The sequence below is a fragment of the Anas platyrhynchos genome, chromosome 1 (genome assembly GCF_047663525.1).
Source record: "Anas platyrhynchos isolate ZD024472 breed Pekin duck chromosome 1, IASCAAS_PekinDuck_T2T, whole genome shotgun sequence".
NCBI lineage: Eukaryota > Metazoa > Chordata > Aves > Anseriformes > Anatidae > Anas > Anas platyrhynchos.
The window spans coordinates 141,440,215-141,465,117 of NC_092587.1; the positions used below are offsets into that span (position 1 = coordinate 141,440,215).

General features: G+C 37.4%; 1 protein-coding gene across 2 annotated transcripts; it reads left to right on the top strand.

Moving 5' to 3' along the window:
* The first annotated feature begins 691 nt into the window (after positions 1 to 691).
* Positions 692 to 24,228, top strand: TMEM182 (transmembrane protein 182). 2 transcript variants are annotated; one of them, XM_005013429.6, is made up of 5 exons: positions 699 to 1,069; positions 1,477 to 1,576; positions 3,436 to 3,534; positions 12,271 to 12,408; positions 22,742 to 24,228. In XM_005013429.6, the coding sequence occupies exons 1-5, from the start codon at positions 929 to 931 to the stop codon at positions 22,963 to 22,965; spliced, it is 702 nt and encodes a 233-aa protein (XP_005013486.1). In that variant the 5' UTR covers positions 699 to 928; the 3' UTR covers positions 22,966 to 24,228. The 2 variants fall into 2 exon arrangements, with proteins under 2 accessions (XP_021123735.1, XP_005013486.1); XM_021268060.4 differs by lacking the exon at positions 12,271 to 12,408 and having other exon boundaries at positions 692 to 1,069.
* The last annotated feature ends 675 nt before the right edge of the window (positions 24,229 to 24,903 follow it).

Genomic DNA, 24,903 nt, shown 5'->3' on the forward strand with positions numbered 1-24,903 from the left:
GAGTCATTGGAATTTAAATGTGCTACCTGATCACTTTCCAAAATGTCCAAGGAACACAGATGGGAAAGTGTCTTCTTTTTTAAAAAGTTTGATATTTCTATACCAGGTGCTTGGGAGATGTGATGCAGGAATTGGTTTCACTTTTTCATTTTTAGGATGTTCTTGGTTTTATTTGCTTGCATTTGTCAGATATGCAAATAAATTGAATGGGAACAAATAAAGCAGTTAAATGCTCAGTGTCATTAAAGCTATTACTTTACAGGTAAGATGCAAATTTGTAAAGCTAAGTGTATGTGCAATAAAGGTCAGGACTTTCCAGAGGCATCTCTGTGATTTGGCTGACATGTTGTCAGAGTTCCATAAAGAAACAAACAAACGCAATCTTAATTTAGTGAAGTGATTTATAGTAACTTTCAAAGTGTTCATATATCCTTCCCTGCTAGTAGACAGGCAAGTTTTCACCTCCAATTCTGAATTTTGCAAGTCCTTACTGCTACTCTGGGCTCTGTAACACAGTTCACGTGGACTGACAGAGCCATTGCAGCTCCACCTCCATCTCCACTGATTTTGATGTACCAGCTGCAATAATATTTCAAGTCAATCCCTGATTAGTGATGGGAAGGTCAGCTATTTCTGACTGGCCTCGCCCAGACAGAGAAACAGAATGAAGCTCTGCCATCAGTGTCCTAAAATAGATGGCCCTTTTCATCTGTCAGTCTTGAGTCAGCCACATGGAACACAAATTAGGAGACGCAAATCAGCTCACAGGGCATTGAGAAACACGGAGAAAGTCAAGCAAGGAGGAACTTCTTCAAACATGAGCTGTATTATCCAAACTTTCTAGTCATTTGCACAATAATTTTCTTTTACAATTTCTTCTTCAGTAATTTTAAAAAAATACTTGCATTTTTTTAAGATAACTTTGATAATGAAACTGAGTGTAGGAATATTTTTTGGAGGTTTCTTTGCAGCTCTAGGGGTTTTGCTTTTTTTGGTGGCGTTTGGAACTGATTATTGGCTTCTTGCTACGGAAATAGGAAAATGTTCAAAAGCACCAGAAGATATTGGGGTTAGTATGGATTTTATTTGTAATGGGAATTATATGTTGGTTGTTTCTTGGATGTATTTATTTTGTAAAAATATACTTCACTAGGAACTTTTGATCATGTTCATTTTGACCTTCTGGAAATCTGCTGCTTCAAAACAAGGCTACTTCAAAACCTCTTTTAAGCAATTATTATCAACTCCAAAAATAATTTGTCTTTTGTGATACAACTTTTGTGATATGACAGTCTTTCAAAGGAAATGTAACTATATAGATGTACTATAGCTAACCTTCATGCAGTCTATGATTCATTGTGGTGGTATTATTTTTTACCTAAACATCTAAGTTCATGTGAATTTGATTCTTTCAGGTAGCTGAAAAAGGGTATGGTAATGGATTTTTATTTATTTATTTTTTTATTTTTTCCGTAGGGAGAGAAGGCCACTTTCCATCATGAAGGTTTCTTCTGGAGGTGCTGGTTTAGTGGAAATGTAGTAGAACATAACTCCAGCATGTGGAAGTTCTGGTACAGTAAGTAACTCTTTTCCTTTGTTGTTATCTACAGTAGTTTGATTTCAAAGTTCTTTTTTTTCCTTTTTTTTTTTTTTTTTTTTTTTTCCTGAGTGATTGTGAATCACTCAGTTTCGTTCGGCTTCTTTAGTTCTTCAGCTATCTTTAAATAAATTTAAAAGTGACAAACACTTTTGTAATTTGTACTAAAGGAATCCCCAGGACATAATCATACATGTCTAAGTATCAGTTTATTCATCAAGTGTTACGTTATTCTTCTCCTTTGTTATTCTTCTTCTGTGAAGACAGTCTGTGAGAGCCAGGGCTGTTCAGCCTGAAGAAGAGAAGGCTCAGGAGTCACCTTATTGCAGTTTTTCAGTACCTAAAGGGCACTTACAAAAAAGATGGAGAACAACGTTTTGCTCGGGCAGACAATGACAGAACAAGGGGAAATGGTTTCAAACTAAAAGAGGGGAGTTTTAGATAAGATAGGAGGAATTTTTTCACTCACAAGGTGGTGAGGCACTGGCCCGGGTTGCCCAGAGAAGCTGTGGATGCCCTGGAGGGGCATCCCTGGAGGTGCTCAAGGCCAGGCTGGATGGGGCTTTGAGCAACCTGCTCTGGTGGGAGGTGTCCCTGCTCATGGCAGGGGGTTTGGAGTTGGAGATCTATAAGGTCTCTTCCAACCCAAGACATTCTATGATCCTAGGATATAGTTCTATGTTATACCTGTCCTGTTAAGTCTGAGTCCCTTCTTATCAGGACAGACTCTTGCTTTTTGTTGTTAATAGTCTTAATTGTTAATTGTTTATGTCTGTAACGTTGGAAAAAGATCCTTGTGGTTAGGATGGTCTGTGAGTTTTTGCCTGCACTATTTTTCCAGCTAGTTCTATGAGTAGCTTAAGGAGGGCACGAGCAATTCGATGGTGAGAACTGTGTCATACACATCCTCTCCAGAAAAATCCCTCTTCTAATTGGATGGATGACCTGTTTTCTTTCACTACATGCCAGGATTCTGGAAGATAGTGAGTTTTTTTGCCACCAGATTTTCCAATGAAGAAGAGACTGAGCAAAACTTCTACTGTGTTTGACCCTACTCGTGATATACAGCGCTCCCTCTCCTTATTGCAAGATTTCCACAATTCTTGAGAAAAGGAGGTGCCATCATACCATTTTTATTTCAATATCCATATTTTTCTAAATATGTTGGTTGGTCTTAGGTGGCAAATGTAATATTCACTGCAGTTAATTTCCCCTTGCTCTTTATCTGGAGAATTCTGCAGTCAAGAATATGAAATGTGAAGGTGATTTAAACTATAGAAAGCCTTTACCCTTTGCAAAGAAGAAGATGATCTTTTTATAAGCATTTAATAAAAAAAGGTGAAATAACACTTCTCTGGAGGTATTGATTCCATAGTATGAACTCATAGTTGTTGGGAATGTAAAATTTCTGAAGATGCTCGGTATTTGTCATTATCTTTTCACAAGAGAAAAATTAATTTCCTGGTTTTGTTGTTGTTTGTTTGTTTTGGTGGGATATGCAGTAATGAGACAGAAATAATTAACCTTCACAAGAGAAAAGAACGTATTCGTATAAAAGCATACATAGGTATTGCATATAAATTGCAGTGTACCAGACCCTTCTCTCAAGAGAGGCTTCTTTACTGTTCCCGTAGTACAAATCTGAGCCGCCCTTTAAGGAAAATCCTTGGCTGGATATCAAGGCTGGTATCTATTACCAACACAAAATCCACTGTAGAGCTACTGCCTGGGAAGGAACCTGGAATCTTGACCTATGAAACTCAGTTTACCTATTTGAAAAACAGGCACAAAATATTGTATTTCTAAGGCATTAATCTTTTTTTCTCTTTTTCTTTTAGCCAACCAGTCACCTTCTAAGAACTGTACTCATGCATACCTCTCACCATTTCCTCATATCCGAGATGAACACAACTCAACCTCCTATGACTCTGCAGTCAGTAAGTATTTTTTTTGGCTGCAAATGGATACAGTGCCTATAGTTTCAAGAAAACAATTTGGATGCTTCAGTACAAAACAACATTATCACTCCACACAGTTTAATTTGCAGAGTTTTGGTATTTCATACTCCTCATACTTTTACAACACACATATTTAAGACACTATTTAGCAAAGCACTTAAATGAATGCATAGCTTTAAGTATAATGGCAGAATGAAAATCATTTCTAAAACCAGAAACATTTCTTTTTAGTGAATCATTTCTTTTTCATACAGAAAAAGTATCTTCCTTGGGCTGAATGCATTAAACAAATACTTCTTCTCATATATCCCAATTAAACTATTTCTTGTCAGATAAATAACCACATGTGGAATTATATTGCTCTTTTACTTTATGAGAAGGGAAAAGAGGGGCCTTGATACCGTCTAAGTTTATTCAAATAACCCAGATATACTGCACCAAGTGCTGGAGGTGCCAGTTTCTCTCCACTGACACTATAGGAAGTTGCAGCGCTAAAATTAGTCTGAACAGTGTGTGCCATACATGAATAATGTAGACCAAGAGTGTAGCAATGTGCAATCTTGTTTTGTAAATTAAATTATTTTTGAAAAAATATATATATTCTATAACATTTCAAAATACTTGATATCTTAAACTGAGATAATAACACGGAGAAACTATAGTGTAATAACAGACATACGTATGTATATGTAAAATACACAGAATCGAAAACCTTATACTCGAATAATGCCTGGAAAGCTCTGTTTTTACTACTCCACTTAAAAAATTGGTCACATTTCATCAGATCAAGGGCTTTATGCAAATGTATTTGAAAATATTGCTTCTGATGCCTATTTCATGTGACTTTTTAAATAACCTGTGATGTGGGGATGCTGCATGTCTCCAAGCCTGCTGACTCAATGACTTAAGTGATCCCTGAAGCTGTAATTATACCTTTGCTGACTTTGAAGTGTCTTCAGAATCCATTTTTTATGCTGCAGACATGAAAAAGAAGTTGGACTGGTAACAGTTCTGTTAATCTTCAGAAATTATGAACTGTTTGTCCAGGAAGAATTAATACCTCACCATTCAGAGTCAGAGATCTAATCTGTACCTTCGAAGCACATCTAGAACAGTTTATCTTTCCATTTGAAAGTGACGAGTCATCTGCTCGTAATAATCTAGACAGAGTTTGTATTCCACCATTCACTCATACATTCACAAAAGATCTTCAAATCATATTGCATGATTACACAGAAGTGGACAAACAAAGAATAAAGAAATGAGAAGGAATATCATCAAAAGTTTAATTAATTTCAGTTAATGTTTGCCAAAAGAACCACTGCTCAAATATAATTTTCCTATCTATATTTTATATTACAAGATTAAAAATAGACAGAACTGTACTATAGATGCTGGCCCAGGTAGAGTATATTCAGAGCCATTCCTGCTGTATAAATAGATACAGTTGGATTGCTTTGGAGCTTATTAAAACTGGAGAAGTTTTTTTTATGCCACCAGTTCATTTTCAGCATCTAGAGCAGGTATACTTGTTCAAGAATCTTCCACAACTTTTTATTAAGAAGGTTATATCATCATCTCTTCTGTTAGTTCAAAATTCATTCCTCGTCTAGTGTACTTCGACAGTCCAGCCTGTGATATTTGGCAAACAGGCTTTTAAAACCTCACTGAATCTGCAGTTACTAAATTAAGAAATACTAGAAAGTTGTTGTCTTTCTGATTCACAGTGGAGGAAATGCTTCTCTGAAATTAGTCAGTGGAGAAAGCCCTCCATCTGATTTCATGCAAAAAAATATTTTGTCAGCTATTTGTACATCCACTTGGCTGCATCTAATACCTTCTGTCAACAAAACATAGAACAAAAGGGCACTACCAAAAGATTAGGGTTCTCTTTTTTTTTTTTTTTTTTTTTTTTTGGTTTTTCTACTGTGTCTTGATTCAGTATTTCCTTTTTCATGGCTTATATCTTTCTCAAAAGCTATCACTTTGGGGAAAAAAAAATAAAAAATAATAATCCACCACTCCTGGTCCTTTCAGAAAGATTTTTCACCACATTTTTCATAAGACCCCCAAGTCATATTTTAATTAGGAATGGATAAGAAGAAATATTCTGTCATCTGAAAAATAGTTTGCTGAAAAATAAACAGTTGAATAAAAAGCTTTAAACTTCATTAGAGAAATCAAGTGTGGATGTACAACATAATTTTCTAAAAATCTCTAACTTCATGTTAACAGAACTGTTACTTTCTGAACAAGCAAAGGCATACACCTTTTACAGACAACTCAGCTTTAAGAGACTATGAGAACTTGTCAGAGCAAATTGGATTTAATTACAGACCCTAGTGAAAACACAACTGTGGTGTGTAGCTGGAGTGCCATGTTACCATCCAGCTAGGATGACTCAGGCAAAAATAAGTTTCCTGAGGACTATAAAATCTCTGATGATTTTTGAGTGGAGTGACTGAATGAAGTCCTCTGTTGACATAACTCCTTTGGCTTTAGTATCTGTAAGAATTTGCCTCAGAGTTTTTCTGGGCCATGGCCATAATTCAAAAAAGGCTTGATCTATCCTCTCTTAATTTATTTAGATTTTTTTGTGTGTTGGTTTTAAGGTGTTTGATAGTTCCCAGAAAAACTCAAACTCTGAAGACCATGAAGTTTAGTGTGTTAGTATGCTTTACACAAAGGGCCTGGTTCATCCTCTTACAGAAACCTAGACTATGAGCTTTTGCTGTGAAGAGTTATAGCCTTAGATGGAAGTGTGAAGACAGAAAAGCCTACAGTGACGCTGACATTGGGGATTCAAATGCATGTTTTATTGTCTCAGATTTCCTCTCATCATTACTGTCAGATATATGATCAGCTTGGAAGGGTGGGTTAGTACTGTTTTGAAATTGCAGCTTTCTGTATCTTAATCACAAGTACTATGGCTTTGTTCATTCACTGGTTTTGTTAAGCATCTTGGTGGATCACCTACCTGCAGTGTAAAGTGCAGTCTACAGCTGTGCTAGCCATCATTTATAGTTATGCACTTAAACAAATTTGCAGGCCATGTCATTTATCTTAGCCTGAAATAGACATCTAAATGAAGTCAGGGAAGCCTGACTCTAGTGACTTTCTGTGATGTTACAATGTTTTATAGTGACAGCTATTACAATGTGCAGCTATTAAGAGGACAGACAGCACCTCATTGTGTCACCAGCAGATTCATTTATATGATGATTCACAAACATATGTGCAACAGACTACAACCTAGGAATAATAATTTAAAAAAAATAACCCATACAATAAAAGTACCTGAATAGTGACCTTTATTTATTTTATTCTAAATATTTTATGCTAAAATAAGCATACATTTTTATATACATTTTTATAATTATATTACTTAAATAATAATTCTTTGCAAGCTAGATTAATTCATGGTATCACATCACTGGATTACTTAACATTGATATTCAAGGATATCGTACTTTTATAAAACTCTCTTTTACTGTACAAAGTCCTTACTCATACAAGTAGTCCCATATTGCAACGGTGAGATAATTCCTAAGAAAAAGGAATATAAGATAATATAAGAGTATAAGATCTATCACTTAATCAAGTCATCAATTAAAAAATAAATATAAAAAAAATGCAAGTTTATTTGGAAATATGCAGTAGTTTCTTAACTGTTGTAAATTGCCCCAGCAACTTCTGAGGTTAAATTGGAAGCAATTTAATGGGGCTGCACTGACACATCAGTTTAATACTCTGATTTGTAGCTGCTAGTACTTTTTTTTTCCTGACCATTTGTATCTTATTTTGTCCAGTACTGGGCACATTGCCAGCATTTGAAGTAGTGCCTAATATAATGTGGAATACAGAATGTTTATAGGACTGAAGAGAAGTTCTGGTTCAGCAACTATTACACCTAAATTGGTGTGATCAAATTTATTGGCAGGTTTGTTGCTGGGCTGAAATTAACCTAAAGTAATCTAGGAAATATCAGCAATGAAATCTGAAAATAATAACTGTATAGTGAGATGCTAGAGTTAGCCTATTTTTAGGGCAAAAAATGCTGTTATGTAATACGGTCACATAATTGCCTGTGAGAGGTTGTAATACAGTACATTTACTAAGGAAGAACTCCCCAGCCACTGAGCAGTGATAAAGCAAGAAGTATTTAAAAAAGCAATGTATTCATAATGTGAATATTGTATTTATTTTACTGTTAAGGTTATTTGAAAAAAAAAAAAGATTATTACTACTAAGGGATAATAAAGGGTACTGAGTAAAACTGATAAAAGTTTTGCAAGGTTTATTGTGTTGCTAGATGTGTCTCAGGTGCTGCTGCTGAGAGCTGTGATCACATTTGCAGTTGTTTATCTGCAGAGAAGATACTTTAGATATAGAACAGTTCAGGCATTTTACCTTTCATCATATTTTATATCGGTAGTGGCATTTTGATGCCTCTTGTCAAAATCATTTTGATATCACTTCAATTAAATAGAGAGGTAAAAAAGATATTCTGAAATTCACTATTTAGCCAAATCACAGGAAAGGTTAGGTTCACTTTAGGACCTGAGTTTGTGGGTGAAAAATCACGACAACTTTTCCAAGTCATTTTAATGATTCTTTGTAATGTTTATGAAGCACTGAACTCACACATGCTTCAAAAATATGTTCAGCTTTGTAGGACTTAATAATTCTTGTTCAATATTGATTTTTATTTATATATATATACTATTATTATTTTTTGTAGGCCATAGGAAAGTTGGCAAGGGCAATAAAGTATGTGGTGTGGTTTCATGAGTTTGGTGTCAATATCTCTAGTTTATAGATGGGTGTTGCATTGTATTATCAGTTAACCTGTTCCTGAATAGCCCATTATGGAGGTTTTGAGGTGTGCATTGCTACTACATAAAAAATGTGTCTTTTAGGTGACATCATTGTGTAACTGTGTCAAATATATTATTACTTATTTCCATATCAAGCACCAGTAACATCTGAAAATAGGAAACTGTGGCAGTTAAATAGGAAAATAGGAAACTCTGCAGATAAACAGGGTTGGGATCTCCTATACAAGAAAAGGGAACTTTTGATACTTTTCAGCCACTTCTCCAAAATTCAGTCCCTTACATAAAATGTGATACATCAGCTGGTTTTCAAATGATGCAGAAGTCTCCGGAGGAATCTAGGTTAGTTAGTTAATCTAAGTTTCTCATTTAGGAGAAAACCAGGTGGAAAGGCAAAATCACAGGTCACGCAATTTGAAAGCAATATAATTCAGCTGCTATATTCTCATGGTATGTAGACTGAATGGTGCAGAGCTCAAAGACAAGCATTCTGGCTGTATTCCTGTTTTCCTCTAAGTACTATTTTATTTTTAGGCCTGCCTGTCACTACCAAGACAAATGTTGTACCCTGATGAAGGGACAGCTTACCAAGAGAAGTTACAGAACCTCTGTTTAGCACTCTTGCAACGTAGAGCAATGATATCTAAGGTTAACACTACAGATAGGTTTACCTCAGACTTTGCGGTAGCGCTTGTACTTTATTTCTTCCACTGCAGGAAATACTTGGAATAACACAAGTACTTGAGGTAGCTAATTCTGACATATCTGTAAGGTTCATTTACTTAGTGCCTGCTCTTTACAGAAGCAAGGGCATTCCTTGTTTGGACCAGAACATGGGCTATCTTATGAACTGCTTCAGTGGGACTTGACAAGGAGCAGACTTCTCTTAACATCTTGTGTATGTACACTGAACCACAGTTGAAACAGACTGCTTGGATCACAGTGTCATCCCTTTTATATAAAGAAGCATATTAAAAAATATATATATATTATAAAGAATCATAATTCAAAACAGTGTCTTCAGCTGTTTTTTTATCTGCCAAAGATCTCCTCAATCCTAGAGCAGCAGAGTCTTTGACTTAAGAATTTCATCCTTAGGTAGGTTTATTTCAACCACCTCTTTTGTGTTCATCTGTTGATGCCAGCTAAGCTAGTGACTGCAATAGGGCTGCACTGTAATTTTGAATGGTTAGCTCCACGGGAAGCGATCTTGCCCATCTAAACAGAGAAGGTAGGAGGTGTGGTCTGGGTAAAAATGGTCTGAATATGAAATAAGTGAAGTCTTCTCTGCAGGGGAATGGTTGCATTTTAATTCCATTATTAAATAAAAAGTCTAGATGCTCTTAGGGTGTTTATTTGGACTTGTGCCACAAATGGCCTTAATGACTTCCTGTCTTGTAGATTAGAAGGGGTAAGTATTTACATGAAAAGTCACAAATTTTAGAGCATTGAAGACTTTTTACCTGTCTTCTTCATTTTCTAATTGATGTTTAATGATGGAGTTAGCTAGATAAACGAGTATTAGGATCATCGGAATATCTCCATGATTCTCTAGAGAAAATAATTATGTATAGAGGAATACAACGGAAGCTTATTTCAGGTGATAGCTAGGTCAAATCTGTATTTCATATATAATGCATAAAACAGTTACGCTGTTGGAACAGAGAAACAGATTTTCTCTTGTATAGTCACAGAGAGGTTTAAATAGATTTTCATCAGATACATTTGTACTCCATTTATGTTTAGTTTTCAGGAATATTTGAGGAAATCAAGCTTTTCTGGTAAAAGTTCACTAAAAACCATCTTCAAAGTTCCTGTACAAAGAATATATAATGAAGCTGCACACTAATTTTGTAATGCTGGAGAAGCTTGTGTCCTCATCCATTCAGAAAACAGAAACAGTGCTATATAACTTCAGTGACTGACCATAATGATATTGAAGTAAGCTTTTTCAAGGTCCATTTTGGCCGATGTGTCCTATTATGTAGCATGACTTTGAAGTACCTTGGGCCATCCATGTAAAGGAGTTGGGTGGTTATAGGCTGATTTAGCAGTATTAGGTTTTAAATGAGGAAGTAATGTCCCATGGACTTGGGGACTGCGATGAAGCTTAGCAAAGTAGACCCATGAGTAAAATAATATGAAATTGCTTCAAATACCCAAGACCAAAGGACTTGAGAGATTTACCTTTCTAGGTCTCCATTCACTGTCCATTTGCATTAAGTGAATCATTTAACAATGTGTTTAACTTTAAACAGGTGCCTCAATCCCATAAGAATTAGAGTACTTAAAGCAGAACACACACTTAACTGATTTGCTGAACCACAGCCTTATCTCTTACCTACTATTTTCATATTTATTTGTTTATGTGGTAGGAAGCCTTGTATTGGAGATGAACCAAAACACAGTTTTAGCCCTTCTGCCAACTACTTTCAGACACATTCATCTTCCCTGTGCCCAAATCTGCTGATCATTGTGGCAGAAAATTATGTCTGTGAATCTTTGCCTAGATTAAAAAGGTTGTTATTTAAAAAGTGTGTCTAATGTGATGCGGTGAATGTGATCTAGCTAATACATTTACAGGGCTTAGGTAGGCAAGATGATGTATACTTTAACATGAGTTAAGCTGGTCAAGTTGAAAACTGTAAATTTTTGAAACACATTAGTGGGAAACACAAACTGATAATGTCTAGCGCACCTTCGGTCTTTAGATGAGAGCAAACCTGAATTATTCCAAGCTGGCTTTAGCAGCCTGAATGGATTTGAAAGTTTCAGGAGTTGAACCAGTATAATAGTTGCTTAGTTGTGTTTTGCTATAACAGTAAGTAGGTGCTGTCAAATGATAAGTGGCAGTTTCTTTTGTGACTCACTTTTTCTGACATGCCAGCTGGCTTATATGCTTTCTCTCAGTTGGGTGGAAATGTTTTTCACTGACTGAATTGTCAGTGCTTCAAGATTTTCAGATCTGACGATGGAGATCTTTGCAACTCATAATTTTACTAATGGGTTGTGTTAATGTACCAATTTTTAAATTCATGGGAGAAATTTATGTCACTCTTGTAGCATTTGTAAAATGATGACTTTGTTAAATGGATGTGCAATTAACCAGCTAAAAAATAATTGTTAGAAAGACTCTTTTGGCCAGAGTATGTCACAAAACTCTCGGCTCATTTATCACCAGCTGCATCCATTAATTCAGCACTGCTTGGCACTGTCTAACAGGGACTTCTGAAACATCACATTTTAAATTTAATAAAATACAGAGAGCATTAGAGCAGGAATAGGCTGGTTAAAAAAAAAAAAAAAAGTGTTGTGGGTTTGTTTTTTTTTTCAGTTTACATTTTTAAGTTGCACTTCTTTCCTGCTTAAATTTCTCTGTATTGAATATACTATATGTAAGGAGAATTATCCACTAGTAAATTGTAGAGAACTTAAAGATTGCTTTTGGTGAGAGGTTCTGAGCACTAATAATGTCAAAATGTTAGAGTTCTCTGCTTCTCCCAGTCAATTTTGGTAAAACAATTATATCCAGTCAGTCCAATCATTTACTCCAAAGTATCATTGCTACACCTTTGGTGCACCATTTTCTAAAAAACATAAATTTGCTATGTTGCAAGTCACTGTCTAAATATTAAGCATATGGATTTCATTCGTGGTAACTTACATCTTATTTTCCGTGATCATCAGATAAGAACTGGGGTCCAAACCTACTTCGATCCACATGATATATAAGGTGCACACACAATGGAATGAATGTTTGGTTTGTTAATAAGGAAAGTGAAAAGAGAAGAGGAAAGGAAAAAGTATTGTTAGCCAAATACGTCACTTGTTTAAGTTCTAAAAAGTGTTGTGTGCTTTTTTCTTTCTTCCCTTTCTCCAGTTTATCGAGGTTTTTGGACAGTTCTTATGCTCCTGGGAGTGCTCACTATTGTGATGGCTAGTTTCTTCATCATCTGTGCAGCTCCTTTTGCCAGCCACATTCTGTACAAAGCAGGAGGAGGCTTTTACATCATTGCTGGTGGGTATACTGTTTGCTCAGTCAATTAAAGCTGTTAGAATAGAAAAGATATGAGGTATTTCACCCCATTTTCTGTGACAAAAATTATATTAATCATGGGTAAAAGAAAGAAAAAGTGCATACCTCTGTTCTTTGGCTTTTGGAGCGCCTGCTTTGGAGACAATTCTTTCCACAGTTATTTAGTCATAAAGCCATTCAAAACGCTACCTTTTGATTAAGATAAAAACAAAAAAAAAATCTAGGACCATTCATGGAATCACTTTGCAATTTCAAACTAATTATTTAGCAGGAAAAGGAATGCATATTTAGGGATGCTGACTTGAAGGACTCTCAAGGGCTTTAGCTAAGAAGAGGTTTTTTAATCAGTGGCACAAAAGCAATGAAGATGGTAATGGTAGACTCTGAAGAAGTTGCAAGACACAGCACATTCACGTGACAAGAATAGGAGACATTTTTTGTATGTGATTGGAATGCAGAAAATAGCTGTCAAATATAAGTAAGTGGAAGCTCTAAACCTCTGTGAATGGAACATAGTTAATAACTGAATTACCTCTTTCCTCATTACCCACATATAATCATAGAATCATACAAGTATTCAGGTTGGAGAAGACCACCAAGATCACCTAGTCCAACTTTTAACAGTACTGATAAATTCACCACTAAATCCTGCTACTAAGTTCTGTGCGTTTCTTGAAGACCTCCAGGAATGGTGACTCAACCACTTCCCTGAGTAGCATATTTCAGTGCCACACAACCCCTTCAGTAAAGAAATTTCTCCTGATATTCAACCTAAACCTGCCCTGGTGCAACTCGATGTCATTTTACCTTATTGTATCACTTTGTGCTTGGGAGAAGAGCCCAACCCCCACCTCACTACCACCTCCTTTGAGGTAATTGTATGGCACAATAAGGTCTCTCCTAAGCCTTTTTTTCTCCAAGCTAGACAACCCCAGCTGCCTCAGCTGTTCCTCATAAGACTTGTTCTCTAGACCCTTCACCAGCTTCATTGCCCTAACGGCTTGATATGAGTTATATATATGCAAATATGTAGGATGCATCCTTCCAGGATTCAGCTGATTTGACCAGCTTTTTGGGACACTGTTCTGTTAATCTTGGAGAGTCTGGGAAGATGTATAAGACAGAAATTGGGCAGGATATAAATGATAATATGTGCTCAATCACCATTCTAAATTGTATACAGCCTGGTGAGAGTCAGTTCTAAGAGCAGGATTGTGCTATGGAGCAAAGCACCCATGCCAAAATCAAAAGGCCCGGGCTCTCTGCTTCCCTTATTGATCTGCTGATACTGCTTACCCACTTCACCTTGGAGTTCTGCATACACAGATTAATAATTATCATAATTTACTTGTAAAGGACCTTCAGCAAAGTGTGGAGAGTATTTTACATTGTTGCTGAAAAAAATCCTGAATACTTGCATTTGCTCCCTTGAGGATTACTCTTGCCCACTTTTAAAAGACATGAAAAAAAAAATCCATAATCTCTTGGAAATTCTAAGGTTTTTCTGGCAATGATTTGTAGGTTAAAAGCCCATGTAAGTCATGCTCTTTTTCTGCATTTGTAATCTGTAAAAATCTCTGCTGTCTCTAGAAAGTGGCAGAGAGTTTGAGAGGAAATGGGAAAGCACCAGGAACTAGTGGGGAGCCCTCTGAAGTGTGTTTTTTTCCACCATGGGTCACTTCATTCACCCCATTTTAGGCAAGTGAAAGTTAGATCCCCAGGTCCGGGCTAGTCACCCTTGGCTTCCCTAAGAGGCCTGCTGGAAGCAATGACACTGATTAACAGTCAAAATGAAGTAAGAAGTCCCCAGCTGGCAATTCATTTCATCTTGAAGGAGGGGCCTAAGATAGCTCAGATGAATTCTCTATAGAGTCATAGAATCATCTAGGTTGAAAAAGACCTTCAAGACCACCTGCTCTCAATCCAACCTACTGAATCCCATCACTAGACCTTGTCCCTTAGTGCCACATCCATGTGTTTCTTAAACACCACCAGGGATGTGGTCTCCACCACTTCTCTGGGCAGCCTGTTCCTATGTTTGACAACTCCCTCTCTGAAGAAATTCTTCTTAATGTCCAATACTTCCCCTGGCACAACTTATTTATCATTTGTCACATAAGAAATCAAGTACCTTTGGGCTTGGCAAGATTATGGAAAAGATTCTCCTGGAAGCAATGTCAAGGCACATGCAAAACAAAGAGGTGATCCAAGACAGCCATCATGGCTTCACCAAGGGCAAATAGTGCCTGAACAGTGTGGTGGCTTTCCATGATGGAGTGACTGCATCAGTTGACAAAGGAAGACCAACTGATGTCATCTACCTGGACTTCTGCAAGTCCTTTGACATACTCCCACATGACATCCTGATCTCCAAATTGGAGAAATATGAATTTGATGGGTGGACCATTCAGTGGATAAGGAATTGGCTTGAAGGTTACACTCAGAGAGTGGTGGTCAATGGATCTATGTCCAAGTAGAGGCTGGTGACAAGTGGTGTACAGGGGTCTGTCCTTGGACCAGTACAGTTATAGAGTAGAATCGTAGAATATCCTGAGTTGGAAGGTTTTAGATTTTTGAAGTTAAGTGAGTGTTATTAACCCTGTATATGACATTGGGCCTGTCTCTTTGCCCCTCTCACCCTTTGAATCTGTATAGCAGATGTTCTTTAAGGGAAATCCTGACTTTTACTATGCATATACTTAGTATCTTTCAGCTTCAGCACTATTCTCAACCACAGATTCAGAGCAGGGCTGTGTTATATGTTACCGTTTTTGTTGTGGAAAAGGAAGGATATTTAGCAAAATCCTGTTGTGATTTCCCAAAAGCAAGTGGTTGGTCCAGAATACTGGACCCTGCAGCCACTAGGATAGCACAAGACATTTTGGCTTGGTTATGGGGACAGAGTTCCTGACTGAGGAGCTATCATCAGGAACTATCCTGAATGACGAACTGCATCTACTCCCAGTCACACCAGTAGAGCTGAGCTGCTCGAGGAAGGTACTTACTGTAAATATCATTATCCTGTTCAACATTTTAGATCACTCACAAAACCAAAACCAAAAGCTCTTCTCACAAGTCAGTGTACCCACACAGACAACGTGTCCATGCTATTTCGCTGCCAACATGCAAGTGGCAGTAATACTAGGGAGAATATTAGGCTTCTGAGAAAGAAGTCAGTCACCATAGCTTTTCTGTAGAAGACTGAAAGCAGAAGATAGGAAGATCAGCCATTTTCCTACTTTTGCACTTTAAAGAAGAATGCTAGATGAATCAATTTTAATACCCACTATTGGATTGTATTGTTTTGCAGCCTTAACTAACAAACTAGGTAGCAGTTAAAAACTTTGCCTCAAATTAAGAAAAAGCTTGTGGCATAATCTGTTGTCCCATCTTAGGGTTCAGAAAGCAGATGATGAGGTTATTGTAAATGAGATTCAAGTCAACTATTTAGCCATCCTAAAGCTGTGTTTTGTCTAAACCAGGACTTGTCCAAAGCATTTGAAACTGTCCTGCACAACATCTCTGTCTCTAAATTGGAAAGATAATGGATTTGGTGTTGTTCAGGACCAGGTTAGATGAAGCTCTGAGCATCCTGATCTAGTGGGTGGCATCCCTGCCTATGGCAGGGGTGTTGGAGTTAAATGATCTTTAAGGTTCCTTCCAACCCAAGCCATTCTCTGATTCTATGACTGAAGGTCTTTCTGCCAGCACCACTAGTCCCCATGTGGATGAACTGGAAGAGGTTATATTCCAAGGGCCAAGGGAGCCTCGGCAGGTTCTCCAGAGCATCCCAGATCTGAGCCCCAGAAAATCAGCAAATGTACCTAAAGAGCAGTTCTGATGTCTGATCTGTGGCAGGGTCGCACACCTGCCTTTTGCTCATCCCGATATTTAAGAAAGGTTGGACTAGGTGATCTTAGAGGTCTTCTCCAACCTGAATGATACTATGATTCTGTGATTCTAAAGGCTTCAAGCTTCTCCTCTTGAGTGGTGCCTCTGAAGTACTACAAATGGAGAGGCAGACACAATTATTAGTATCTGTTGGAAGCTTATTGACCAGCAACTTTCCATGTTAAGCTTTCAAGTTTCACCCAAGTTTACAGGTGAAACGTGCTATGCTTGTGGGGAAAAAGTGCCTATCAGTTTAACAATACCACAGTCAATGAGTCGAGCAGTCTCTTTGCAAGCTCACCTCCATGTCTTCAGCCTCAGAGGATGGAACAAGAGCAGCCAAGGTAGCGCAAAATGTAAGAAGCCCTATAATTTCTTCAAATGTCATAGGAAAAGAAGGGGAAACTGCCATAAAATAATCACTTTGGGCAACCTTCAATAAAAATTCAGATTATCCCAGGCCTCTTCCTGCAAGATGTCTGGATGTTAGTTAAAACTTTCATTTCGTACTGATGTCAGGCAAGCAAGACCTCACGATGTGCACAGAGCATTACAGAATCACACCCTTGTGAAGACGCAAGATTAGAAATATGACTTCTGCTTCCTGCCAAAAGAGTGAAAAAGCTGATATTTTAATTCTAGCTCCTAGATGAGGACAAAATCTGTCTTCAGAGATATGTGTGCCAACTACCATAACTCTAAAGTGGGATCCTCTGCAAATACTTTAGAGTTGAATGTAAACCATATTTTTTAAAGTAAAGGTCACAAGAGGCCAAGGTAGGTGGAAGTATCTATAATAAGGACAAGGACAGAAAAATGCAATTGAAAAGAAAATATATATATACACAGACATGCAAGTTTTCCTCAAGTGAGAGAAAGAGTTCTAAACTTTTAGGCAGAAGTAAAAAGCTCACATCATTCTTTCTAGGACCTTTTGTCTTCATGTCTGCATAGTAAAAGATTCATGCCATAAACAGCCATTCACCATTGACAAGTGAAAGGCATTTCTACGTGGGAAGAATAAGTACTAAAGGCCAGCAAACTGCCTCTTGAATTCATAGACATTTCTAAAGGTTCTGTATTCTTTTTCCTCTGCAATATGCACAAGTATTTGTTTGAAAGAAATTCAAAAGAATAAATGCAAAAGACAGAAAAGAGTGACCTCAGAGAAGTCCATGTCTTATCACATTGCACAGAGCTGTGTATCAAACATGTGTGTTCTTAAAAAAATGCAAAATGGGAAAAAAAAGAAAGAAAAAGGAGGAGGAGGGAAGTATTTATTTGTCTTAATCTCTCTCAGACATACTTCATGTTCTAGGAATAATTTCCCCCATCATTCCTGATTCATGCAACTGCTGTTTTATTTTATAGTCACTAAAAGGCAAGGGTAAATGGACATCCGCATGCTATGAAAAAGGTCTAAATGCTGAAAATGTAGAAATACATCATAGTATACATTGTTTCTAAAAATATCTGCTTCATGAAATTCTGGAGGTTTTTTTTGTTTGTTTGTTTTTTAATCTCAGTGATTTTGACTGGAAGCTTGGCCATGGGAGTTCATGACATTCATGATAGATAGTGAGTACATGAGTGCAGAAACAGATTTCCCAGAATAAATATATATTCATTTTAGCATATTCTCCTTCGTAATGAATGGAGTTTCCTATCACAGTTATAATGGATGCTTTCTCAACTCTATTGGCGTGACTAATATTTTGAAGGAAAGAGACAAGCTGGTGAGGCAAACTTGTTGATGCAGAAGGAGGATGGAATAGCAGTAGTTATATAAATAGAAGGATTTTCCCTGTTGCCTTCCACAAGCAGTACAAAATTTAAGAAAATACTCTCCAGCAATAAAAAGCCTAACTCTCATCTCCACATTTACATGGTCATTGCCAATGCTTCTGAGTTGCCAGTGTTTCAGTGACTCTACTAGATTCTTCAAAATCAAGTCTAAATCTTGTGATTGAGGGTGATGTAAAAACATACTAATTTTTAACTTTTTGCAATAAATGATTTTTCTTCGCAAATACTTTGTTCTCTACACATAAACTGAGGCAGGCAGAAAGAGGAGACTTGGGGGGATCTCATCGATGTGTATAAATACCTGAAGGGCGGGTGCAATGAAGACTGAGCCAGGATCTTCTCGCTGGTGCTCAGTGACAGGACAAGAGGTCACAGACAAATGCAGGAAGTTCTGTCTAAACATAAGGAGATACTGTGAGGGTGACTGAGCCCCGGCACAGGCTGCCCAGAGAGGCTGTGGGGTCTCCTCCTTGGAGGCTTTCAGAAGCCGCCTGGAGATGGGCCTGGGCAGCCTGCACTGGTTGGCTTCTGCTTGGGCCTGGTGGCCTCTAGAGGGCCCTGCCAGCATAAGCCATCCTGTGGTGCTGTGATTCTGTGATTTTGGAGGGTTTTATTTATTTATTTTGTTTGTTTGTTTGTTTTAGGAGCCACTTTAAAACACTTAAGCAGACCACAATAGACAACTGTTTAGTAAGATTTTGTTATGTCTTCAATCAGATTACTTTACTTTGGTTTAAAAGTATGATCCAGTGAATGGTAACCCACCAACCAGTATAAATAACAAAAGCAGAATATTACAGTGTAGAAGTAGTGTAGATGTATGCACAAGGTAGCAGGATGGAGTGACAGAAGATGGATAGATGTGTGTTTATTAGCAACTCCGCTTATGTTAAGCAAATTTGCCTTAGCTTTGAGGAGCAAAACTCCTTTGAAAGCCAGAACAGAATGTGAATACTTAGAACCTCTGAATATCAGATTTTTTTTTCTATGCTTCAGTTTTCTTTCTACAAAACAGCTTTTGATCTCCATTTTTGTAAATGACATACAAAGTTCTGACTATAAATCGACATGTCTATTGCAGTTCATAATGTGTAGTCCAAATTAATATCTTGTGGTCTGTAAAAAATAACTTGCATATTATATGCATCTGAATCTTACATGCTACCCAGCCCACTGAACAAAGTGTTCTGTTCTTGATACTGCTTTTATTTCAAACCTTTCTTGAACAGCTAGCATCTCACTGTTTTATTAAAATGAGACAATGCAAACAGACATGGAGACATCCTCTGAAGAGAAACATAATTCTTTTAGAATCTAACAAGCAGATAAATATTCAAGCCATAGTAACCATTCATTAAGCTCATAACTTGCCTTTGAATCTGGTGTTTTGATGCAATCAGTGTTGATGCCACGAGGAAAAACCCTTTAAGTCAAAGAGACTTGCACATGTGCTTAAATTTAAGCACAACCTGAAGTGCTTAATGGATAGGAAGGAACCAATGCCTCTGGCCCTAAACATCAAACATTTTCAGCAGATGCATTAGTGATAATAGAAGTATATGATCTGCTTCTCTGCTCTCACTACTGCTTCTAATGTACTCTAACATCTCAGGAAACAAGACCAAACAGACAAAACAGGTCAGCGTATGAAAAAATGTTTCTCTGTTTTTCTCTGTGTTACCATTTACAACATAGAGGAGACTCTTTATACTACCCTGTAAGTGCTTAACTCCCACAAAATCATAACTCTGTGAAAATTAGAATAGAAGGGCATTAACAAATGAAATCCTATTGGATCAGTGGGACTTGGCCAGTTTTTACTTAGTCTGATTCTGCTGCTCAGGACATTTCTTGAACACTCTGAACAGTATATCTACTAATTAGCCTCCATTAGCAGGTAGTCGGAACCCTTAAATACTCTTTTTAGTGCCTTAATTAACTAAGAAGGTTTACATGTTCTCCCTTTCTTTTTCTTCTGTTTTAAAGATGGACATTTACCTCTGACATACATTTCTTCAGCAAATTTCTATACCCAAGAATTTGATACAGGCCCAAGTTAGCAGCTTGCTGTGATATCACCTGATGGATTTTAACTTAGCTGAAGTTGTTTTACCACTCGCAGAACTGCTTGCTATTTTGCACCTACATGGAGCTGTCTCTAGTTAACTAGAGGTTGCTTCAGACTGCCTGAGGAGCAAGGGGTTCCCATTTTGAAATTAAAGCACCTCTGAAAGACTCTTGCTTTAATGCTTCTGACTAACTGGGCTGCTTAGCTTTGTGTCTGGCCGGGGTGCCTGCCAGAGGTCGAAAGCATTCCAGATGTGCAAGGCCTGGTTATACTTACCTGCTGCTGTAGTAAGGGAATATACACCACTACTTTCTGTAATTATTATTCTTCTTGATTAAGTTTGCTCTAATGTAGAGAATAAAGTAAAAAGAAGACTTTGGACATTTCAAATTAAACAGTCACAGCCATCTGATGAGGCAAGCTCCAGTGTTCATGTGGATTTTACCATGTTATCAATGTATCTTTCCAAATATTTGTGTTGATTCTAATTTTCCTATGTTGCCTACATTATCTGTTATCATTATACCTTCTGTTAGAGGAATCTTCTGCTCAATTTGACTTATATTTGGAGATTCTTCAATTTAATTTCTTATTTTGTTTATATCTGGCCCTGAGGTGATCCTTCTCTCTGATTGTTTCACCAGCTGTGTGTTTAATACAATTGCAGCACTAAATTCCATCCAAATTGAGTTTTGTGTAGGTAAAATACTTTCAAATTTGAATTTATGTCTTTTAGAGTTTAGTTTTTGTTTGTTTGTTTGTTTTGTTTTGTTTTGTTTTAATAACTTCATTAGGAATTCAAGCCTGCATAAAAAAATGTAATCCTGGAAGTATATTAGTATATTTCATAGACAGGAAATCCTTTGGGATTTTCAGTCACTTTTTGATTATGCCTCAGGTTAACTAATTCAGTTCATTTTTTTGGCTGGCTTCAAAAGGTAGCGTTCATAAACATTGAGTTGTGAGCTTTCACCTGTCAGATGTTCAGGATGTCCAGAATGTAAACCTCTTACATTCTGACAATAAAGCAACAACAAGAATGTCAACAGGTCACCAATTTAAATTGCTGCAGCTAACCTGTCTGATTTTGCCCAAAGCAAATGAGAGAATGATGATAGGAGTTGCTCCCTGGTAAGTGGGTAGCAATGGCAGGGCAAGAGGTGGTGAGGCAGCATCTCAGCATGGGGATAAGGAAAGGCAACCATGAAAGGGTACCAGGACAGCTGGGTCTGGAGGCAAATACCTCTCCATGGGTACTTACAAAGAGCATTTGTGGGTTTTGTCACAAGTGTCACATTTGTTCAAGGTTGCAATGTAAACATTTAGAGACCTCAAATATCTTTGACTTGTACTCTGCTGCTCTACAGCCTGTAGATTCAAGTTTGGCAATAAGTGTTCCCAGAAGTATTTCACTGGCTTATGGTTTTAACGAGGTACCTAAGCATCATGACAGGAAAATATAGGTGGTGTCCCCCTAATATTTTAGTGTTGGAATAGATAACCCTGCTGCTTGTAAGTGTGCTATGACAGCTGGAGCTCAGGGAGCATGTGGGTACAGGCTGGAGCACGCAAAAAATTCAGACTTGTGCCCTCAGCTTTCCAGTGGATTTTCTGCTAGAGCATCTGTGCTGCAGGCTTGCATTTCTTAAGTGTTCCTCTTGCTAAAATAAAGAGGAACATTCCTCTAAACTAAAATAAATTATCAGGCATGTGACTGATACTTAGGAAAGCACTTTATTCTTATATCTCTTTCTGGTGTATAGTAACAAAGAGATTAACAAAGTTTGTAAGGACATGTGCTCCCATTGCTATCACGTGTAAACAATCCAAAGGCCTTTCAGAGGAGTGGTTGGGAAAATACTGTGAATTATGTGGTGGATTACTTCCAGGAAACTGTTCTGTATAATCTGAGGTTAATACTAATAGCCTGCTTCATAGTAGTTAATACTAATAGCCTGCAACTTCTTTTCTAATGTGGAAGATTTAAATGGAATACATTTGAATTTGTCTGCAAAATACTTGAGTAGAATACTCTAAATATTCTAAACCATGCCCCTTCATTTAGGGAAAAAAAAAAAAAAAGCAAAATGTAGAGAGGTGAAGACAGTAGAAAGATTTCCCATCCCTTCCTCCTTTTCATACCTCATCCAGAAGCCTGTGATAGGAACAGTATCAGAGTTTGGGAAGTAAATGTAGAATTTGTTTTCTGGATCATATCATATATCCCCTTTCTTCCTCCCCTTTCTTCCTCCCCTTGCCCCTGAATTCAAAACAGTGAATTTTGTCCCTAAACACACCCATGTTTCGGTCTGCCCACCAAAAATAGATATATTCTTTGTCATGGGAATATGACTTTCAATCAAATCAGAAGCAAAGTGGGGACAAAGCTTGTCAGAGAAAGCCAAAGGCAAAAAATATCCAGTGGTTGCTGACTGTGCTTTGCAGAGGGGGCCGCAAGTGTGGATGCGTTTCTAGGTATTATTGTATAACCAGTAAGTACACCCAGTGTTTGTCTCACACTGTCGTTAAAACCTGATGTTTCTTTTCCAGGTGTCTTGTTCTCACTCGTAGTTGTGATGTATGTCATCTGGGTCCAGGCGGTGGCTGATCTGGAAAACTACACAAACATGAAAAAATTGGATTGCCCAGACTTTGCTGTTTATGTACGCTATGGCTGGTCTTTTATGCTGGCTCCAATAGGAGTATTTTTTGCATTATTAGCAGGAATGCTATTCTTGTTGGTAGGGCGTGCCATTTATTTACGCTCAGACTAGTCATATACTGAAGGGAATACAGGAAACCTAGCAAAACTTCATTCACAATTTTATACATTATTACTGTTATGGCAATCCTAAGTATGCAGGCACACTTCTGGAATTTCTTCTGTTATTTTTTGAAGGCTGATGGACTCAATACAGGAAGAAATCACCCTTAGTCCTAGCTAGTTGCTTTTAATTCTTTAGAAAGTACACGTGGTTCACCATAGTGTACTACTAGCAGCATTTTTGCAGTTTTGCAAACAGAGGAAGGTAAAAATATTCTGCAACTGAAAGCCCAATGTGAAATGGGCCAAATCAACATTTTATACATTTCTTAACATGTATCTTGTGCTTCTGCTTGTGGAGAATGGTAAAAGACGGAGGGAAAATAAACATTCAAATGCAGTAATTCAATCTACCTCCTCTCCTGTTTTCCACTACTTGCCTTAGCTTTGATACAAGCAAACTTATCTGCACTTTATAAAAATAGAGTGCAGTTGTTCATGCAGAGTCCATGGGAAGAGGGTAAGGGAGAAGACAATTACAGTGAACAGCGATTTGGTGCTAGTCTGTACATGTAAAAGCTTAACTACTTCTGTTATGTGTTTCTCCTTTCTGTATGCATTTGAAAGCTGTATACCTCTATATTCTGAAATCTGTGTTTGTTGCATGATTCTGTAGGCCAAAATGCCATATTTTATTCACTAGTTAAAGTTATGCCAAAACTGTATTTTTAATTAATATTTTAATCAAGTTTTAACCATTTTATTCTGAATGGAATAATTGGCTCCTCCTCCCCGAACCATTTTCTTGGTTGTGTAAAATGCTTTTTTTTAATCAAAAAAAGTTTATTATGAAGATAATACCTACAACATGAAAATGTATGTTTAATGTGGCCATCATTTTTCTTAAATATTAAAAATCTACATTACAGACCAAATCCATCCTGTCTACTAGTGGATCCTGGCTTTTCCCAAGGAAAGCAATGACACTAGCAAATAAAGCAGGGGAGGAGGATTTGGTTCTGTATTGTAGGAGTGACTGGTTCTTGGAGTGTGTGTTTGTGTGTGTGTGCGTGTAAGATGGGGTGAGGATGAGGCTGTATGCATGATATGGAAAAGATGGAGTGGAGTTTTAACAATGGGGAAACTTGGTTTGTCTGGCATTGGGCCCAAGCTGAAATTAAATCCATCTGAGAGTGTGTTCATTTTCACTTTGTAACTCAATGCAGAGTAGTTTGAGACTGATGGGGAAAAATAAAGACTGCATGTTGGTTTCCTCTTGTTCGTAATGCTTAATTCCACAGCTGTTATGAATACTAAAAGCATCACTAAAAGGCAGGAAAGGAGTGCCCACCTAGAAGATGTGGTAGGCTAGATTGGATGTTGCTTCCATTTCAGGAGCTTTTGTGATTGGAAGATTTCCAGCCTTCCCCTGCTACTTATTTATTTTTCCATCATCAAGATTAGCTTTATACAATATAGAACAGGAAGATGGCAAGGGCAGGGGGTAGAAGAGTATGGGGCTATGATGTTTGGAATAATTACCAAATCATAAAAATATTTTTATTGGCAGCTAACATGGTGTTTTTAATTACTGTGTCAGAGAGTATGATGGGTGAATTTTAACCAAATATTCATAAACTTATATGTGAACTCCATATAAATGATAGCCATCCGGAGAACATTAGGGTTACACAATAATGCCCTTGGTTAATCAGGAAAGGCTGAAATTAACCCTGCCCCTTGTGCATATGGTATTATATTCCTGCCCTTAATTACACAATCACATACTGTTTCTCAAATAATACAATCTGTTGGTATTTACCCCCTTTACAGCCTAGGATACTCACTGGTAATTGGGGAGGTAAATTCAATAATCAGCAGTCATTTGGCTAGGTACCCCTCCCAAACCCTGTCTGGCTCTCTGTGGGGGAGAGTCCTTCTCCACAAG

Coding starts and splice junctions, on each gene's coding strand:
- TMEM182 (XM_005013429.6), top strand. CDS start 929: ATGAAACTGAGTGTAGGAATATTTTTTGGAGGTTTCTTTGCAGCTCTA. Junction 1,577..3,435: donor CATGTGGAAGTTCTGGTACA/GTAAGTAACTCT, acceptor TTTTTCTTTTAG/CCAACCAGTCACCTTCTAAG. Junction 12,409..22,741: donor AGGCTTTTACATCATTGCTG/GTGGGTATACTG, acceptor TTTCTTTTCCAG/GTGTCTTGTTCTCACTCGTA.